The sequence below is a fragment of the Kogia breviceps genome, chromosome 9 (assembly GCF_026419965.1).
Source record: "Kogia breviceps isolate mKogBre1 chromosome 9, mKogBre1 haplotype 1, whole genome shotgun sequence".
Classification (NCBI taxonomy): domain Eukaryota; kingdom Metazoa; phylum Chordata; class Mammalia; order Artiodactyla; family Physeteridae; genus Kogia; species Kogia breviceps.
Window position 1 is genome coordinate 71,358,331 of NC_081318.1, and position 19,446 is coordinate 71,377,776.

Below are 19,446 nucleotides of genomic sequence, written 5' to 3' on the forward strand. Positions count from 1 at the left end.
TTAAAAATACTCCAAGCAAACAAAACTCCAGGAGTGGACAGCTTCACAGGGGAATTCTACCAAACATATAAAGAACATCTAATACCTATCCTTCTGAAACTATTCCAAAAAATTGAAGAAGATGAAACACTCCAAAACTCATTCTATGAGGCCACCATTACTCTGATACCAAAACCAGACAAAGACACTACTAAACATAACTACAGGAAAATATATTTGATGAATATAGATGCAAAAATCCTCAACAAAATATTAGCAAACTGAATCCAGCAATATGTAAAATGGGTCATATACCATGATCAAGATGATTTATTCCAGGGACACAGGGATGGTTTAATATTTGCAAATCAATCAGTGTGATACACCACATTCACCAAAGGAAGCATATAAATCACATGATCATCTCAATAGACACAGAAAAAGCATTTGACAAAATTCAACATCCATTCATGATAAAAACTCTCATCATAATTGCAACAGAGGGAACATACCTCAACATAATAAAGTCTATTTATGGTAAACCCACAGCTAACATCATACTCAATAGTGAAAAATTGAAAGCATTTCCTCTAAAATCAGGAACAAGACAAGAATGCCCACTCCCACCACTTCTATTTAACATAGTATTGGAAGTCCTAGCCACAGTAATCAGACAAGAAAAAGAAAAAGCCATCCAAATTGGAAGGGAAGAAGTAAATCAGTCACTATTTGCAGGTAACATGACACTTTATATAGAAAACCCTAACATCTCCACAAAAAAACTAGGGACTTACCTGGTGGCACAGTGGTTAAGAATCCACCTGCCAATGCAGGGTACATGAGATCGAGCCCTGGTCTGGGAAGATCCCACATGCCTTGGAGTGATAAAGCCGGGGTGCCACAACTACTGAGCCTGTGCTCTAGAGCCTGTGAGCCACAACTACTGAGCCTGCGTGCCACAGGTACTGAAGACCATGTGCCTAGACACCATGCTCTGCAACAGAGAGAAGCCCGTGCACCACAACTAAGGGTAGCCCCTGCTTGCTGCACCTAGAGAAAGCCCATGTGCAGCAACGAAGACCCAACGCAGCCATAAATAAATAATTTATTTATTTTAAACACTATTAAAACTAATAAATGAATTCATCAGAGTTGCAATATACAGGATTAATGTACAAAAATCTGTTGCTTTTTTCTATGTTAATAATGAGAAAGAGAAAGTTAAAAAACAGTCCGATTTAATACTGTACCAGGAAGAATAAAATACCTAAGAATAACTTAACCAAGGAGGTAAAAGACCTGTACTCAGAAAACTATAAAACGTTGATGAAGGAAATTGAAAATGATACAAAGAAATGCAAAGGCATCCCATGCTTATGGATTGGAAGAATTCATATTGTTAAAACGGCCATACTACCCAAAGAAATCTACAGATTTAATGTAATTTCTATAACAATACCTAGGACATTTTTCACAGAACTAGAACAAATAATCCTAAAATTCATATGGAATCACAAAACATCCCAAACTGCCACAGAAATCTTAAGAATAAAGAAAAAAGCTGGAGGTATCACCCTCCCTGACTTCAGACTATACTACAAAGCTACAGTAATCAAAACAGCATGGTACTGGCACAAAAACAGGCACATAGATCAAAGAAGAATAGTGAGACCAGAAGTAAACACAGGCATCTACTGTGAATTAGTCTACAGCAAAGGAGGCAACAATGTACAACAAAGAAAAGACAGTCTCTTCAGTAAATGGTGCTGGGAAAACAGGACAGCTATATGTAAAACAATGAGGTTAGGACATTTCCTCATACCATATACAAAAATAAACTCAAAATTGATTAAAGACCTAAAACCATAAAACTCCTAGCAGAGAACATAGGTGGAACACCCTTTGACATAAATCATAGCAATATTTTTTGGGTCTGTCTCTTAAGGCAAAAGAAATAAAAGCAAAACTAAACAAATAAGACCTAATTAAACTTACAAACTTTTGCACAGGAAAGGAAACCATCAACAAAAAGAAAAGACAACCTATGGAATAGGAGAAAATAGTTGCCAATGATATGATCGACAGAGTTAATATCAAAAACATATAAACAGCTCCTATATATAATGGAATATTACTGTGCTGTAAAATAAGAATGAAAACCTGCCACTTGAAGCAACATGGATGGACCTAGAGAATATTATGCTTAGTGCAGTAAGTCAGAGAAAGACAAATACTATATTATATCATTTATATGTGGAATCTAAAAACTAAAACAAATGAATGTATGTAACAAAAAAGAAACGGACTCACAGATATAGAAAACAAACTAGTGTTTACCAGTGGGGAGAGGGAAATGGGGAGGAGCAAGATAGGGGTATGGGATTAACAGATAACAAAGTACTACATATAAAATAGATAAGCAACAAGGATATATTATATAGCACAAAGAATTATAGCCATTATCTTATAATAACTTTTAATGGAGTATAATCTGCAAAACATATTGAAGCACTATGCTATACACCTAAAACTAATATAATATTGTAAATAAACTCTACTTCAGTTAAAGAAAGAAAAAAGAAAAGCCAGTAGTAGAATGCAACTGATAAATCACACATGCGCACGCACACACACACACACACACACACACACACACACGAAACTATCAGGCAAATAAATGTGCACTAAAAGATAGTCTGTTGTACTAATTAGAAGCAAAATAGACAAACATTTTAATGAACATAGAAAAATATTATATACTCTTAAAATGAAAAGGAGGATAGGAAGGAGGAACCAAGATGGCGGAGTAGAAGGACGTGCTCTCACTCCCCTCTTGCGAGAACACTGGAATCACAACTAGCTGCTGGACAATCATCGACAGGAAGAAACTGGAACTCACCAAAAAAGATACCCCACATTCAGAGACAAAGGAGAAGCCACAATGAGACGGTAGGAGGGGCACAATCACAGTAAAATCAAATCCCGTAACCGGTGGGTGGGTGACTCACAGACTGGTGAACACTTATACCACAGAAGTCCACCCACTGGAGTGAAGGTTCTGAGCCCCATGTCAGGCTTCCCAACCTGGGGTCTGGCAACAAGAGGAGGAATTTCTAGAGAATCAGACTTTGAAGCCTAGTGGGAATTGAGTGCAGGACTTTGACAGGACTGGGGGAAACAGAGACTCCACTCTTGGAGGGCACACACAAAGTAGTGTGCACATCAGGACCCAGGGGAAGGAGCAGTGACCCCAGGGGAGACTGAACCAGACCTACCTGTTAGTGTTGGAGGGTCTCCTGCAGAGGTGGGGGGTGGCTCTGTTTCACCATGGGGACAAGGACACTGGCAGCAGAAGTTCTGGGAAGTACTCCCTGGTGTGAGCCCTCCCAGAGTCTGTCATTAGTCCCACCAAAGAGCCCAGGTGGGCTCCAGTGTTGGGTTGCCTCAGGCCAAACAACCAACAGGGAGGGAACCCAGCCCCACCCATCAACAGTCAAGTGGATTAAAGTTTTACTGAGCTCTGCCCACCAGAGCAACAGCCAGCTCTACCCACCACCAGTCCCTCCCATCAAGACTCTTAGATAGCCTCATCCACCAGATGGCAGACAGCAGAAGCAAGAAGAACTACAATCCTGCAGCCTGTGGAACAAAAACCACATTCAAAGAATGATAGACAAGATAAAAAGGCAGAGGGCTATATACCAGATGAAGGAACAATATAAACCCCTAGAAAAACGACTAAAGGGAGTGGAGATAGGCAACCTTCCAGAAAAAGAATTCAGAAAAATGATAGTGAAGATGATTCAGGACCTTGGAAAAAGAATGGAGGCAAAGATCTAGAAGATGCAAGAACTGTTTAACAAAGACCTAGAAGAATTAAAGAACACACAAACAGAGATGAAGAATACAATAACTGAAATGAAAACTACACTAGAAGGAATCAATAGCAGAATAACTGAGGCAGAAGAATGGATAAGTGATCTGGAAGATAGAATGGTGGAATTCACTGCTGTGGAACAGACTAAAGAAAAAAGAATGAAAAGAAATGAAGACAGCCTAAGAGACCTCTGGGACAACATTAAACGCAAAAACATTCACATTATAGGAGTCCCAGAAGGAGGAGAGAGAGAGAAAGGACCAGAGAAAATACTTGAAGAGATTATAGTCGAAAACCTCCCTAACATGGGAAAGTAAATAGCCATCCAAGTCCAGGAAGCGCACTGAGTCTCATACAGGATAAACCCTAGGAGAAACAGGCTGAGACACATAGTAATCAAATTGGGAAAAATTAAAGACGAAAAATTATTGAAAGCAGCAAGGGAAAAAAAGACAAATAACATACAAGGGAACTCCCATAAGGTTAACAGCTAATTTCTCAGGAGAAACTCTACAAGCCAGAAGGGAATGGCATGATACATTTAAACTGATGAAAGGGAAAAACCTATAACCCCAATTACTCTACCCGGCAAGGATCTCATTCAGATTAGATGGAGAAATCAAAAGCTTTACAGACAAGCAAAAGCTAAGAGAATTCAGCACCACCAAACCAGCTCTACAACAACTGCTAAAGGAACTTCCCTAAGTGGGAAACACAAGAGAAGAAAAAGACCTACAAAAACAAATGCAAAACAATTAAGAAAATGGTCATAGGAACATACATATTGATAATTACCTTTAAAGTGAATGGATTAAATGCTCTACTCAAAAGACACAGGCTTGCTGAATGGATCCAAAAGCAAGACCCATATATATGCTGTCTACAAGAGACCCACTTCAGACCTAGGGACACATACAGACTGAAAGTGAGGGTATGGAAAAAGATATTCCATGCAAATGGAAATCAAAGAAAGCTGGAGTAACTATACTCATATCAGATAAAATAGACTTTAAAATAAAGAATGTTACAAGAGAGAAGGAAGGACACTACATAATGATCAACGGATCAATCCAAGAAGAAGATATAACAATTATAAATATATATGCACCCAACATAGAAGCACCTCAATATATAAGGCAACTGGTAACAGCTATAAAAGAGGAAGTCGACAGTAACACAGTAATAGTCGGGGACTTTAATACCGCACGTACACCAATGGACAGATCATTCAAACAGAAAATTAATAAGGAAACCGAAGCTTTCAATGACACAATGGACTAGATAGATTTAATTGATATTTATAGGACATTCCATCCAAAAACAGCAGATTACACTTTCTTCTCAAGTGCGCATGGAACATTCTCCAGGATAGATCACATCTTGGGTCACGAATCAAGCCTCAGTAAATATAAGAATATTGAAATAATACCAAGCATCTTTTCTGACCACAACGCTATGAGATTAGAAATCAATTACAGGGAAAAAATAATAAAAAACACAAACAAATGGAGGCTAAACAGTACATTACTAAATAACCAAGATATCACTGAAGAAATCAAAGAGGAAATCAAAAAATACCTAGAGACAAATGACAATGAAAACACGATGAACCCAAACCTATGGGATGCAGCAAAAGCAGTTCTAAGAGGGAAGTTTATAGCTATACAAGCCTACCTGAAGAAACAAGAAAAATCTCAAGTAAACAATTTAACCTTACACCTAAAGGAACTAGAGAAAGAAGAAAAAACAAAACCCAAAGTTAGCAGAAGGGAAGAAATCATAAAGATCAGAGCCGAAATACATGAAATAGAAACAAAGAAAACAATAGCAAAGATCAATAAAACTAAAAGCTGGTTCCTTGAGAAGATAAACAAAATTGATAAACCATTAGCCAGACTCATCAAAAAAAAGAGGGAGAGGACTCAAATCAATAAAATTAGAAATGAAAAAGGAGAAGTTACAACAGACACTGCAGAAATCTAAGCATCCTAAGAGACTACTATAAGCAACTCTATGCCAATAAAATGGACATCCTGGAAGAAATGGACAAATTCTTAGAAAGGTATGACCTTCCAGGACTGAACCAGGAATAAATAGAAAACATGAACAGACCAATCACAAGTAATGAAATTGAAACTGTGATTAAAAATATTCCAAGAAACAAAAGTCCAGGACCAGATGGCTTCACAACTGAATTCTATCAAACATTTAGAGACGAGCTAACATCCATCCTTCTCAAACTCTTCCAAAAAATTGCAGAGGAAGGAACACTCCCAAACACATTCTATGAGGCCACCATCACCCTGATACCAAAACCAGACAAAGATACTACAAAAAAAGAAAATAACAGACCAATATCACTGATGAATATAGATGCAAAAATCCTCAACAAAATACTAGCAAACAGAATCCAACAACACATTAAAAGGATCATACACCACGATCAAGTGGGATTTATCCCAGGGATTCAAGGATTCTTCAATATAAGTATTCTTTAATATATGCAAATCAGTCAATGTGATACACCATATTAACAAATTGAAGAAGAAAAACCATATAATCATCTCAATAGATGCAGAGAAAGCTTTTGACAAAATTCAACACCCACTTATGATAAAAACTCTCCAGAAAGTGGGCATAGAGGGAACCTACATCAACATAATAAAGTCCATATACGACAAACCCACAGCAAACATCATTCTCAATGGTGGAAAAACTGAAAGCATTTCTTCTAAGATCAGGAACAAGACAAGGATTTCCACTCTCACCACTATTATTCAACATAGTTTTGGAAGTCTTAGCCATGGCAATCAGAGAAGAAAAAGAAATAAAAGGAATACAAATTGGAAAAGAAGAAGTAAAACTGTCACTGTTTGCAGATGACATGATACTATACATAGAGAATCCTAAAAATGCCACCAGAAAACTACTAGAACTAATCAATGAATTTGGTGAAGTTTCAGGATACAAAATTAATGCATAGAAATCTCTTGCATTCCTATACACTAATGATGGAAAATCTGAAAGCAAAATTATGGAAACACTCCCATTTATCACTGCAACAAAAAGAATAAAATACCTAGGAATAAACCTACCTAGGGAGACAAAAGACCTGTATGCAGAAAACTATAAGACACTGATGAAAGTAATTAAAGGTGATACCAACAGATGGAGAGATATACCATGTTCTTGGATTGGAAGAAACAATATTGTGAAAATGACTATACTACCAAAAGCAATCTACAGATTCAATGCAATCCCTATGAAACTACCAATGGCATTTTTTACAGAACTAGAACAAATCATCTTAAAATTTGTATGGTGACAGAAAAGACCCAGAATAGCTAAAGCAGTCTTGAGGGAAAAAGTGGAGCTGGAGGAATCAGACTCCCTGACTTCAGACTATACTACAAAGCTACAGTAATCAAGACAATATGGTACTGGCACAAAAACAGAAACATAGATCAGTGGAACAGGATAGAAAGCCCAGAGAGAAACCCATGCACCTATGGTCAACTAATCTATGACAAAGAAGGCAAAGATATACAATGGAGAAAAGCCAGTCTCTTCAATAAGTCGTGCTGGGCAAACTGGACAGCTACATGTAAATGAATGAAATTAGAACACTCCCTAACACCTAACAAAAATAAACTCAAAATGGATTAGAGACCTAAATGTAAGACCGGACACTATAAAACTCTTAGAGGAAAACATAGGAAGAACTCTTTTTGACATAAATCACAGCAAGATCTTTTAGATCCACCTCCTAGAATAATGGAAATAAAAACAAAAATAAACAAATGGGACCTAATGAAACTTAAAAGCTTTTGCACAGCAAAGGAAACCATAAACAAGACGAAAAGAGAACCCTCAGAATGGGAGAAAATATTTGCAAACGAATCAACGGACAAAGGATTAATCTCCAAATATATAAACAGCTCATGCAGCTCAATAGCAAAGAAACAAAGAAGCCAATCCAAAAATGGGCAGAAGACCTCAATAGACATTTCTCCAAAGAAGACATACAGATGGCCAAGAAGCACATGCAAAGCTGCTCAGCATCAGTAATTATTAGAGAAATGCAAATCAAAGCTACAGTGAGGTATCACCTCACACCAGTTAGAAAGGGCATCATCAGAAATCTACAAACAACAAATGCTGGAGAGGGTGCGGAGAAAAGGATACCCTCTTGTACCATTGGTGGAAATGTAAATTGATTCAGCCACTATGGAGAACAGCATCGAGGTTCCTTAAAAAACTAAAAATAGAATTACCATATGATCCAGCAATCTCACTACTGGGCATATACCCAGAGAAAACCTTAAATCAAAAAGACACATGCACCCCCAATGTTCATTGAAGCACTGTTTACAATAGCCAGGTCATGGAAGCAACCTAAATGCCCATCGACAGACGAATGGATAAAGAAGATGTGGTACATATGCACACTGGAATATTACTCAGCCATAAAAAGGAACGAAAATGAGTCATTTGTCGTGATGTAGACGGATCTAGAGACTGTCATACAGAGTGAATAAGTCAGAAAGAGAAAAATATCGTATATTAACGCATATATGTGGAACCTAGAAAAGTGGTACAGACGAACTGGTTTGCAGGGCAGAAGTTGAGACACAGATGTAGAGAACACAAGTATGGACACCAAGGGGGGAAAACTGTGGTGGGGTGGGGATGATGGTGTGCTGAATTGGGCGATTGGAATTGACATGTATACACTGATGTGTATAAAATTGATACCTAATAAGAACCTGTAGTATAAAAAAACAAACAAACAAAACAGCTAATACTAAACTTTCTTTGGGTTATTTGTATAGAAATATGTTAATATTAATGTTTCAGACATTTCCTGAAATTTCTAAAAATCTTATATGTTCTGGTATAATGTTATAAGTCATAATTCTAGTTATTACTTTAAAGTGTATATCTCAGAAATAACTAAATTTCCTTGTCAATTGCATTATTATGAACTTTCATCAAATCTTTAACCGTGGTTATTTAAGAAAAGAAAAAAAAATGAAAAGGAATTTCCCAGATAGGAAAGAGTGGAAAAGCATTCTGTATTACAAGAACAGCATGTGCAAAGGCATGGAAGAATGAAGGATTTGTGTGGGTAATACCAAGAAATTGTATGTTCGTGAATTTTGAAAAAGAAAGTAAAGGATTAAGTTACTAAGTCATGTTGTGGTCAGAACCTGAATGGTCTTGGAGGCCATGGTTCTTTGTTCTTGGCACTGATTTAAGGGTCCTGAAATAGGAAAGATTCCATAACCATAGGATGTCTGATGAACTTAGTGATACAGCCAATTGCAAATGTTTGTACTTTAATTATATGCCATTGCTATAAACAGTTTTGATCAGTCAAAAAATAAGTACAGTATATTTTGGGTGCTTGCTATTTCTAAAATTTGGTAGTTGGCACCGAACTAGATCGAATTATGAAGTCAGAATTTAGTTGCAACATTAAAAGAAAATGTTGCTATTTTCGGAAGCAAGCATCCCAACATTCTCTTGATTTAACTTGGTGATAGGTAATAGTTTGGTATGGTAAATACCACGTGATCTTGGTGGCAAGAAATGACGTTTCTGGGTTTATTTTCTGATGTCTGCTGTACTTTTATTAGCATGTGGAAATTAGTCTTATTACAGCTCTGAAATGTAGTATCCATCCAGATGCCAACTATGACTATTAATTTTAGGTGATCAGAATCCCATTTATTTCCAAGTGATAAATATTAAAGGTACAGCTACATAATAATGAAACACACTTTGTAGTATAATATAAAATTAAAAATTTGAGGCATACCAAATAGCAAAGATTAGAATGCTAATTTTACTTAATTGGAATTCTCCCAGAATTATTATTTTCATAGCCCTATAGCCAAAAATAGTGTTTTTGTCTTGAAACTAAGATTTCTACTAAGAGTTTGTGGTCTTATAAATACCTTGTACATACAGAGTTTGGTAAACATAGCATAGGTTAGCCAAGGTTATACAATTTGAAATACAAACCAATATTTCAAAGTAGATGCTGTTAAAAAGAGAAAATGGTCTTTTCATGCCTTTAATATTGTGGTCTTCTTCAGTCTATTAGCAAGTTTTAATTATTTTCATTTTGAAAAAGCACTCTGTAATAATAATGTTTAATTTGAAATTGGACCCAAAATAGATAATTTATTTATACCTTTAGCCATCTAATCATTGCTTTGGAAAGGATGGTCTTATCTACTGGTTCTCAAACTTTACTGTTCATCAGAATCACTGAGAGGGCTTGTAAAATTCAGATTCCCACTAGAGATTTTCATTTAGTAGTTCTGGCCCAATAAATTGCATTTCTAACAAGTTCCCTGATGATCCTGATGCTCTTAATCTGCTAAATATAGAATAAATCATGGATCAGCACATCCAATTTGCAGGGAAGAGTTAGAGAAGAAATGATTTTCAATCAAAGCAAGGCCAACAATTCTAGAGGTTTGTTGAAGTTGTTGTTTTGTTTTCTTATGGAACAGTCTCCTGGAATTTCACTGCTGATGTGTTTTCGCAGACCCTTTGGGTCCAGGCAAGATTTCCTTATCTGAAGATCATTTGGTAACCAATTAGGTTGTTATAGTACAGAGGAATCATTTGTAAATTTAGTGTCCACTATTTAATAAGAGACAGAAAATTCAGAAAAATAAGCTACTTAGTTCAGAGTAAAAATTAGTATATTATACTTTCCCTCTCCTTCCTGTTCCTCCGGGATCTAGGAATCAAGTCAGTTGCCTGCAGGCAAGTGTGTATAACTTTACTGATGTGACAATACTTTGAGAAATGTGAGGATGGGAGCAACAGCAACATGAGTGAGAAAGAGGGAGCAGAGGACTTACAGCTCTTGGTGAGTAATTTGTAGCTTTCTTGTAAAGCACAATTCAGTACTTCAGGCAAACAAGTTTTAAATCTTACTGCACCTGGATTCTAGAACCACAAGATTTGGTACTGCATGAAGTCTGTGCTTGATTACAGATGAACAGAGGATGTATTATTGTGGTGGAATAAATTAGGTTGTACTACCTCCTTTGCTTTTTTCCAGTGGAGTCTTCAGTCATGTTACTTGTGGATATATTTTGATGACATGTAGATTTTTTTAATCTATAATTTAAATTTTTAATTAAAACTGAATTTAAATGTTTTTTGTTTGTTTGTTTTGCCTATATACCCATAAAAAGAATTGGAATTATCACAATTATTCTTTTTTTTTTTTTTTTTTTTTGTGGTATGCGGGCCTCTCACTGTTGTGGCTTCTCCCGTTGCGGAGCACAGGCTCTGGACGCGCAGGCTCAGCAGCCATGGCTCACGGGCCCAGCCGCTCCGCGGCATGTGGGATCCTCCCAGACCGGGGCTGGAACCTGGGTCCCCTGCATCGGCAGGCGGACTCTCAACCACTGCGCCACCAGGGAAGCCCCTACTATAATTATTCTTGAATGACATTTTGCATTAGGATTCGATGCCCATTACCATTTTTTATTAAATTGGGAAGCTGGTTTTTTTGCCCTATTCTTTTTCACTTATTATTTAAATAAATGTAAAATATAATTAGATCAATTTCCAAAATGTTTATTAAATTGAATTAAAATTTATTATATTACAATTTCAAAAACTGTCCAGCTACTCTAGGCTGACATTTGTATTAGCTTCTTACTGTTCTTATAATGTAAAATTTATTATCTTTTTTCCTAGTCAGTAAAATTGGTTTTATAAATACCTAGAAAGAAACTTAGTCACATTTCTTTACCAACATTGTTGAGATGATATGAGAAGCATTACCTCAACATTCTTAATATTTAAGTTCTTGGATAATAGATGTAATCAATATACTTGGTGGTAGGTTTTAATAATGCTATCTTTTCCTCCCAGAAACAAGTGGTATCTGTTTTACGATAAGCGTCCAATGTCTTTTCACTTTAAGTTTTCATTATCAAGAGTTGAAAGACAAGACTGCTAATGGCAAAAAATGCTGAAAGAATGCAGGGATGAAATATGAATAAACCTCAAATTAAATAACTTGGTCAAAATGAAGAAGACCCATTATTTATACTGTTCTATGTGGATTGCCCTCTCCTGGTACCTCTGAGAATGGAGAATTACTAACTCTTTTGAGTTTTATTTTATTTTTCATTATTATAAAAGTTTTGAGACTATATTTTGTAAATTGAGGGCATAATTTAAATGTAAAACGACAAGAGATGTATATTACGTCAATGCAGATGGTCCCCAATGTCAATGGTTCCATTACTGAACCGAGGTCGTCCTGCCCGACTCACAGCAAGCCAGAACGCTGAAACACTGGAGATTTGCAGCAAAGAGAGGGCTTATTCGAAAGGCAGCCCAGCGAGGAGACAGGAAAACAAATCTCAAAGGCCAAGGGCTAGGGGTATCGATGGGATAAAGAATAAAGAAACAGGGTCATCTGACGCATAGAGGCATAGAAAGCCTCAGGAGCGTGGGTAGCATGGGAAAGGTGATTGGAAAAAGGTGCGATAATTGTCTTTAGGTGCTGGTATAACAAAGCTACAGGCCTCTGCAAGTCCAAAAGGTCACCTCACAGGCCCTCGGCATGCCCATTTGAAGAGTCCGTGTTCTTACCCAGTCTTAACCACCTCAGCTCAAACCACATGCAGCTGACTCCAAGTTTCTGGAAAATTACTCAGGCAAACATCTTATTGTGTAGACCACCTGCTCTTGGAGGACATGCAAATCTTAAAACATCTTGATTAGTCCAGGCAGGTGAAATGGATTTGGCTAATCATTATACAGTTTCAGTTCCATTTACGATTTTTCAGCTTTACTATGGTGAGAAAACAATATGCATTCAGGAGAAACCAATTGAAATTTCGATATTCTGTGAAGATGCTGGACAGCAGTAGTGAGCCACAGCTCCTAGTCTGCCATAGTCAGCACTGGGTAGATAACTGATACACTTAAAACCATTCTGTCTTTCACTTTGAGCACAGTATTCAATTACATGAGATATTCAATACTTTATTATAAAATATGCTTGTGTTAGATGCTTTAGTCCTCCTGTAGGCTTCTGTAAGTGTTCTGAGCATGTTTACAGTAGGCTAGGATTAGCTACCATGTTTGGTAGGTAGCTATGATGTTTGATGGGCTCGGATTAGCTATGATGTTTGGTAGCTATGATGTTAGGTATATTAAATGCATTTTGACTTAATGATGTTTTTCACTTAGAGGTTTATCAGGAAGCAATCCCATCTTAAGTCAAGGAAGATCTGTACTAGGATTTTTGCTGTCCCTCTTATGTTTATCACTAGTTTTACATATTCTGTTTAAAACCACTCTGAGACAATTAAGTGTGATTCTATTTTTCATAAGTAGATAATATTAAAATTTATTCTCAACATCTCAGATAATTATTTGCATTGTAAGGGACAAGATGGTGGACTGGAGAACATGAATGCTAGACCTACTTGGCTAGAGTACCTATTAGAAACTAAGCAAGTCTCTTCAGTCATAACTCCATTAATGAGTGCTTTTGCATCTTTCATAACCCTCTAAAAAGTCTCTTTACTTTCTTCATTTGTAAAAAAGGGAGATCATTTGTACTAGATGAGTGGATTTCAGTTATTTTTTTCCTTCCTTTCCTTTCTCAGCTTTATTGAGATATAGTTGACATACAGCACTGTATGTTTAAGGTGTAGGGCATAATGATTTGACTTACATACATCATCAATGACTACCACAATAAGTTTAGTGAGCATTCATCTAACATATCATCTAATATAGGTACAAGATAAGTTGAAAAGAAAAAAAATTTTTTCTTATGATGAGAACTCTTGGAATATACTCTGTTAACAACTTTCATAGAACACATAGCAGTGTTAATTATATTAATCATATATTAATTATGTATTATATAATAATAATATAACTATTATGTTGTACAGTACATTGCAAGTACTTATGTATCTTATAACTGGAACTTGATACTTTTTAACCACCTTCATCCAATTCCCATCCCCTACCCCTCACCTCCGGTTATCACAAATCTGTTCTCTCTTTTTCTTTATGAGTTTATTTGTCTTGGAAGTATGATTGACCTACAACACTGTTAGTTCCTGGTGCACAACATAATGATTGGATATTTCTATATATTATGAAATGATAGCGATGATAAGTCTAGTTACCATCTGTCACCATACACCATATTTTTTTCTTAATTTTTTTCTTAATATAAGAAGTCATAATTCAAAACAAATCTTACATACCCAAATGTAAACAGATGAAAATGAGGCTGCCCTGGTTCAGGGAGGAACATCTTCTGGAGAACACCGAGTCAACTCCCAGGTACCTTGGCATCCTGGGGAACAGAGAGTTTGGACATCATTATAGACAATCTCTAAGTTTCCTCCCAGGTCTAAAATGCTGTGGTTGCTTACATAATCTCTGAGATAAATTGCCAGATCCACAGTATTTCCATCCCTGGAATTTTATACACCAGTTTCTTAACTGAGTGAAAGTTTACTTGCAAAAGCAGATGGAATTAAACAGTTTTTCCCATTGACAGGAACATAAGATTTTCATTGACAGGAACTTAAGATTTAGCTTAAGTCAAATGTAATTTGGAATAACTTTTTAATAAAAATTCTTATAATTTATCTGTTCAAATATAATTGCACAGTAAGTAGGAGTTAATCTATGAAAGTAGGAAAATTCAGTGCCATTTTCTTCAGCAGAGTTATCTGCCTAATGACTTAACATGCTTCCTCCTTTTCACCAAGTCTGTCTCAGTGTTCTCTTTCTTCTGCCCCACACTCTGCTTGACCAAGATCCCTCCTTCACCTGATCATCCTGGGAACCTTGAAACGCTCTGCTGTTTCCCCTTCCTTCTCTGTTGCTACTAATGCTTTAGGAGTTTTATTTTGTCTTGCTGATCTAGTTTAGAAAAAGGAGAAGAGCTCCCATGACCAGTGGATTTTTCATTTGGGGGTTTGCTCTTGGGAGTGGCTAGATGCTAGCAACCCAATTTGTGATGCAGAATTTATTTCTCAGGTAGAAATGATGTTAACTGTACACCAGAGACCACAGAATTTTTAGTCCTAAATACTATAGCTCATTTACAGGTGAATTCCACAATATGTGTTGGTCTGGGAATCTATCAACTATTATAAATGCTATTTCTATAGAAAAGTGAGGTCTGTGTTTCAGGCAATCAATGTAGAAATGAATGCATAACATTCATAGTAGGGGACTGACCATATTTATTTATTGATCCACAGGTACATATAATCTGTAATTCTGCACCCATCCATAATAAAGTACCAACATTTTCTTTTACTTTTGCAGGTGAATTGAATTTAGCCTGAGAGGCTGAAATAGAGGGAACGTTTTTAGGTCTAAGCTGTGTGTGTGTGTGTGTGTGTGTGTGTGTGTGTGTGTGTGTGTGTGTGTATTAGATATAATAGAAACTGAATGCAATAAAATTGATAGGTGGTACTAAGATTACATTGAGATTTGTGAAACAGGACAGTTGCCTTACAAAAATAGCAAGTAAAAATCAAGCTAGTCCTTCATAAACATTTTATTCTGGGGTGTGCTTGTTTTCTGAAACTACCTCTACTAAATCTCCTGTCAGTCTTAAAACTAGAAGGCAGAAAAGCTTCTAGTGCTACAGCCAACTGCAGTGTAGCCAGAGAAACAGGCAACAAAAATAGAACACCAGGATTGCTGAGCGTGGGTGAGGCAGAAACCACATTATGAGCAAAAGCTTCCAGTATTATTTTAGAACCAATACAGAGCTCTGCACTTCTCTCCTCTCTCTTCCAAAAACACATACTACAAAAATAAAATGAAATGAAATGTATGTGCATTTGCCCTCTTAGAACTATGATTCTTAATTTTTTTTTTTCCCCTTCCTTTCTTTGGAAGCGAATCGCCAGTATGGAAACAGTGTGTAAAGCCAGCTTGGAGGGAGGAAAGAGTTAACTGCTTTTAAGGCCCTGCAATAGAGAATTATGGTTTGAAAGATAGAGGCTGGACAGCTGGGTTTGCTGGGGTATTTTTAAATGCATTAATGCAGGCTCCAATCACTCGGCCATGCTTGACCTATTTTTGGCTCAGGCCGACCATTGTTCTATTTCTGTGCCTGTGGGCCATGCTGTTGTTGATTCATATGCAAATGCATTATCACTAGCTTTAGCCAACTTGAGCTGAGAGAGACCAGAGAGGGGGAAGAGACACACACAAACAGATAGGAGAAGGGCACCGGCTGAAGCCACTTGCAGGACTGACTGACGGTTCTTACAACGAAACTCTAGCAGCGTGAGGAACTAAAAGCCAGGTTTAATTGGTTTCTTTTTCTCGTGGGTAGAGTTAATATTTTTCTACTTATTTTGACAAAGCAATAACCCCGAAGCACATTCCTAGTTCCCACCTGCTTTTAGTTTCCGGTGTAGCCTAAACTCCAGAGAGCCTTAGCATCCACTCGGTCCTTTCTGCTTTGTACACAGGTTGGTAACGTGGGAAAAGTGTCCAGGTCTTTTGAAAAGTGTGTGTTAACAGAGAGGAAACCATTGTTGAAGCTGTTCCTCTGCTTCTTTTCCTCGGGGTGGAGGGAGGACCAGCCAGGGTAACTCCTGGGGCCCGTATACTGAGCAGCGATGAATCTTTCAGTAGCTGAAGTAAGAGTGATTGGAATATGCTGCAGACAATTTACGAGACTGACTCGTGTTTTTCTTCAGATGGGGTGGCTGGACGAGAGCAGCTCTTGGCTCAGCAGAGAATGCACAGTATGATCAGCTCAGGTAAGACCCTTTTTTCATAACTGAGACCTTTTTTGCGTGAAAAGGGGCTGACTTGGGAAATGAAGCTCTGGAAATCACCTCTGTTAAGGGTTTGTTGCTTTCTGTTGTTGATGTTGCTATTTTCTTGGCGTCTGGAGGGTTTTAGATCCCTTCCATTACTGTTTCTGTGAATATTCAGTCTGCTTAGGGACAGGCTGCTTCTGAATGAAATCTCTAAGCTTCTGATGAAGGATGGGACTGAGATAAGTAAAATGTACTTGGGGGTGTTTTGCCTGACTATGCCACTAGAAAAAGGAGATCTGTACTGATTGTAGGAGTATTCTAATGGGACTTTAAAATAATCAGGTAAGTTCATATCGGGGCTGCAGCTTACACTGCAGTCTCCTCTAGCTGGATGATTTTATATTTACAGTGTGCCTACAGAAGCACATCTATTTATAGACCTACCTTCTGAAATGTGTTTGCTACAGGAGTTGTGAAGGTAGTTTTAATGTGGCTTTTTCTCCTAAGCCCAAAATGAAACTGCTTAAGGATGAAATAAAATTATTACTAGCAGATGGTTATTTTAATTTTCTTCAAAACATTTGGGGAGTCTAGCATTGTCAGGCAGATGCAAGGGCATAACACACATAGAAAGGTGTTATATGCAGGTGCAACGTTTTAAAGAATAATAGTAACAGATTCCGATTTTTAGTTTCCCAGTGTATGTGCTTGTGCCTTCAAGGAGCTGTGCTGATGGAAGATGAAGCTTGTCAACTTTATCAATTTCTGTTTGTTAAAAGAGCAGACTCTCCAGGCGATGGCACAGACTTGTAAATGTTGCTTTTCACATTTATTCCCTACAGCTAGTTCCTAAAGCTTGAGGGACTTTTTGTTTTGGTTCTCTTCTGAGTGTTTCCATCTAAATTGGCTTAAAGTTCTCCCTCACATCTTCTGTGTTCCTATGTGTACTTAATCATAATTATAGATCACCACCTAGATTTCCATGATAAGAATGCGGCATGTCTACTTGGTAGAGCTAGAATGGAAAGAAATATTCCACAGGTAGGCATAATGTCTGTTCTAGTACTGAACACCTTCTCATCTCTGGATCTATGTTTGAAGCAAGTTTTTTTAAACCTTGGTTACTTAGGACGATTTTAAGGTCCTTCTGTTGACCCCAATTTTTCAATGAATCAGAATAAAATATCAATTTTGTGTAATTTGGTGTGTTTACACTTAAGTAACAGGACTTAACATTAATTAGTAGTGCCTGCTTATCAAAAGCAAACGTACCAGAATTTCATTATGGTTTATTATCTTTGTGGCTGTAAAGTGGACAAAAGCTTGCGGAGAGGTCAGCCGGCATGTCTCTGATGGAACTGGTCACTTAGCATTTTGTTTTTTAAATATCCACCAACTCTATTAAAATTACTATTTTAGATGTCTTTTCAGTACTACACTTTATGCTTTTAGTCTTTACCTCTGTGTTACAAGTTTACTGTTTCTTTCACGTGGTAGAAACAAAGCTGTGCCTTTCACACAGATACTGTCTGTTGGCATTGAACCTTGCTACAGGTGTTTGCAAGCTTCACTGTTTCTCAGCGTCTTTGATAATCATACATAAATTTACTCCAGTTTCAGTTGAGATTGTCATTTTCCTGACATTTAATGATTTTTATACAAAGCAACAGTATTTTCAAGCAGGGAAGCGCTTGAGACTGTCTGTGCTATTGTCAGTTTTACAGGAAGCAACATTTAAGCACCAGCTGTTAAAGAAAAAGTGATGTCAATTGACATCACCTCCCAAACCTGTCTGATATAAATAAGGAAAAACTCCAAGTTCTATTTATTTAAAAAATTTGAACATAAAAACATTTGCGTTCTTCCCACCATGTCCTGTAACATTTGATTTTGCTTAATATATTATTATATGCCCTTAAATTTAATTCCCCTAGTTATTATTGTATACTTCTGAGACAGTGTGTCTCAAAGGTGCTGTCACCAGGAGTATTTTACAAAATACCGTTGTCTGGGTTCACCTCTAGAGTTTCTGATTTAAATGGTATTAGAAACATCTTGGACATTGGGATTTTAAAAATCCTGAGCAATTCTAATACGCAGCAAACTTTGGGTATCACTGTTACAGGGGAAGGGGGAGGTGATGGTGATGCTGGTGACCCATATCAATAGGGTTTGCCCTTTAAGTTAATTGCTAAATTAGGGGTGTGTTTGTCCACATTTAGCTACAAATCTTGTTCAACTCGCTTTTGGACCAGTGGCAGGGATGTGATTGATAGGCTTAGAAATGGATGGAATCTTTGGATCTGAAAGAGAAAAAGATATATTGTAGCAGTGCAGGGTGGAGGGGGCACTGCTGGAGGAGTAGAAAGCTCTTACTCACCTGTAAACTGAAGAATAATGATGTCCTCCTGCTTACCTCTTGGCATTTCTGTGAAGTTCAAAGGTAACATGTCATTAAGGTGTGCATCACTGTTATTATTGCTATTTTTAATGAATGAACCTGGGTTTCTGGCTCTTCAATACCAAGGTCTATCTTGCTGAATGAGCCAGATGAGCTAGATTGCATGTCACATGGGGGAATGACTTTTAGTTTTGATTTTCTTTAATTATCTTATAAATCAGCTTTTTGTTTTGTTTCCCTGCTCTGATAAGAATTGAATTCTTTCCTTGGGCTAATGGTGACTTTAAATCAGAGAAGCATGGGTATGTGTGTATTTTCTGTGAAATGTCTTCTTAATAGTCAAAGGCAAAGAAGCTTCAGAATATATAATTGAA

The 19,446-nt window shown here is 37.1% G+C and overlaps 1 protein-coding gene across 33 annotated transcripts in view; it reads left to right on the forward strand.

Moving 5' to 3' along the window:
- HDAC9 (histone deacetylase 9) overlaps positions 1-19,446 on the forward strand; it is a 1,021,922-nt gene that overhangs the window by 421,317 nt on the left and 581,159 nt on the right. For 20 of the 33 annotated variants that reach the window (XM_067042622.1, XM_067042606.1, XM_067042614.1 and 17 more), the window contains one exon: positions 16,606-16,668. In XM_067042622.1, the coding sequence (XP_066898723.1) occupies positions 16,606-16,668 (63 nt within the window). Of the gene's footprint in view, positions 1-10,617; positions 10,746-16,076; positions 16,375-16,605; positions 16,669-19,446 lie in introns of those variants that run through there. The other 13 variants (XM_059074997.2, XM_059075010.2, XM_059074996.2 and 10 more) reach the window with 11 other exon arrangements.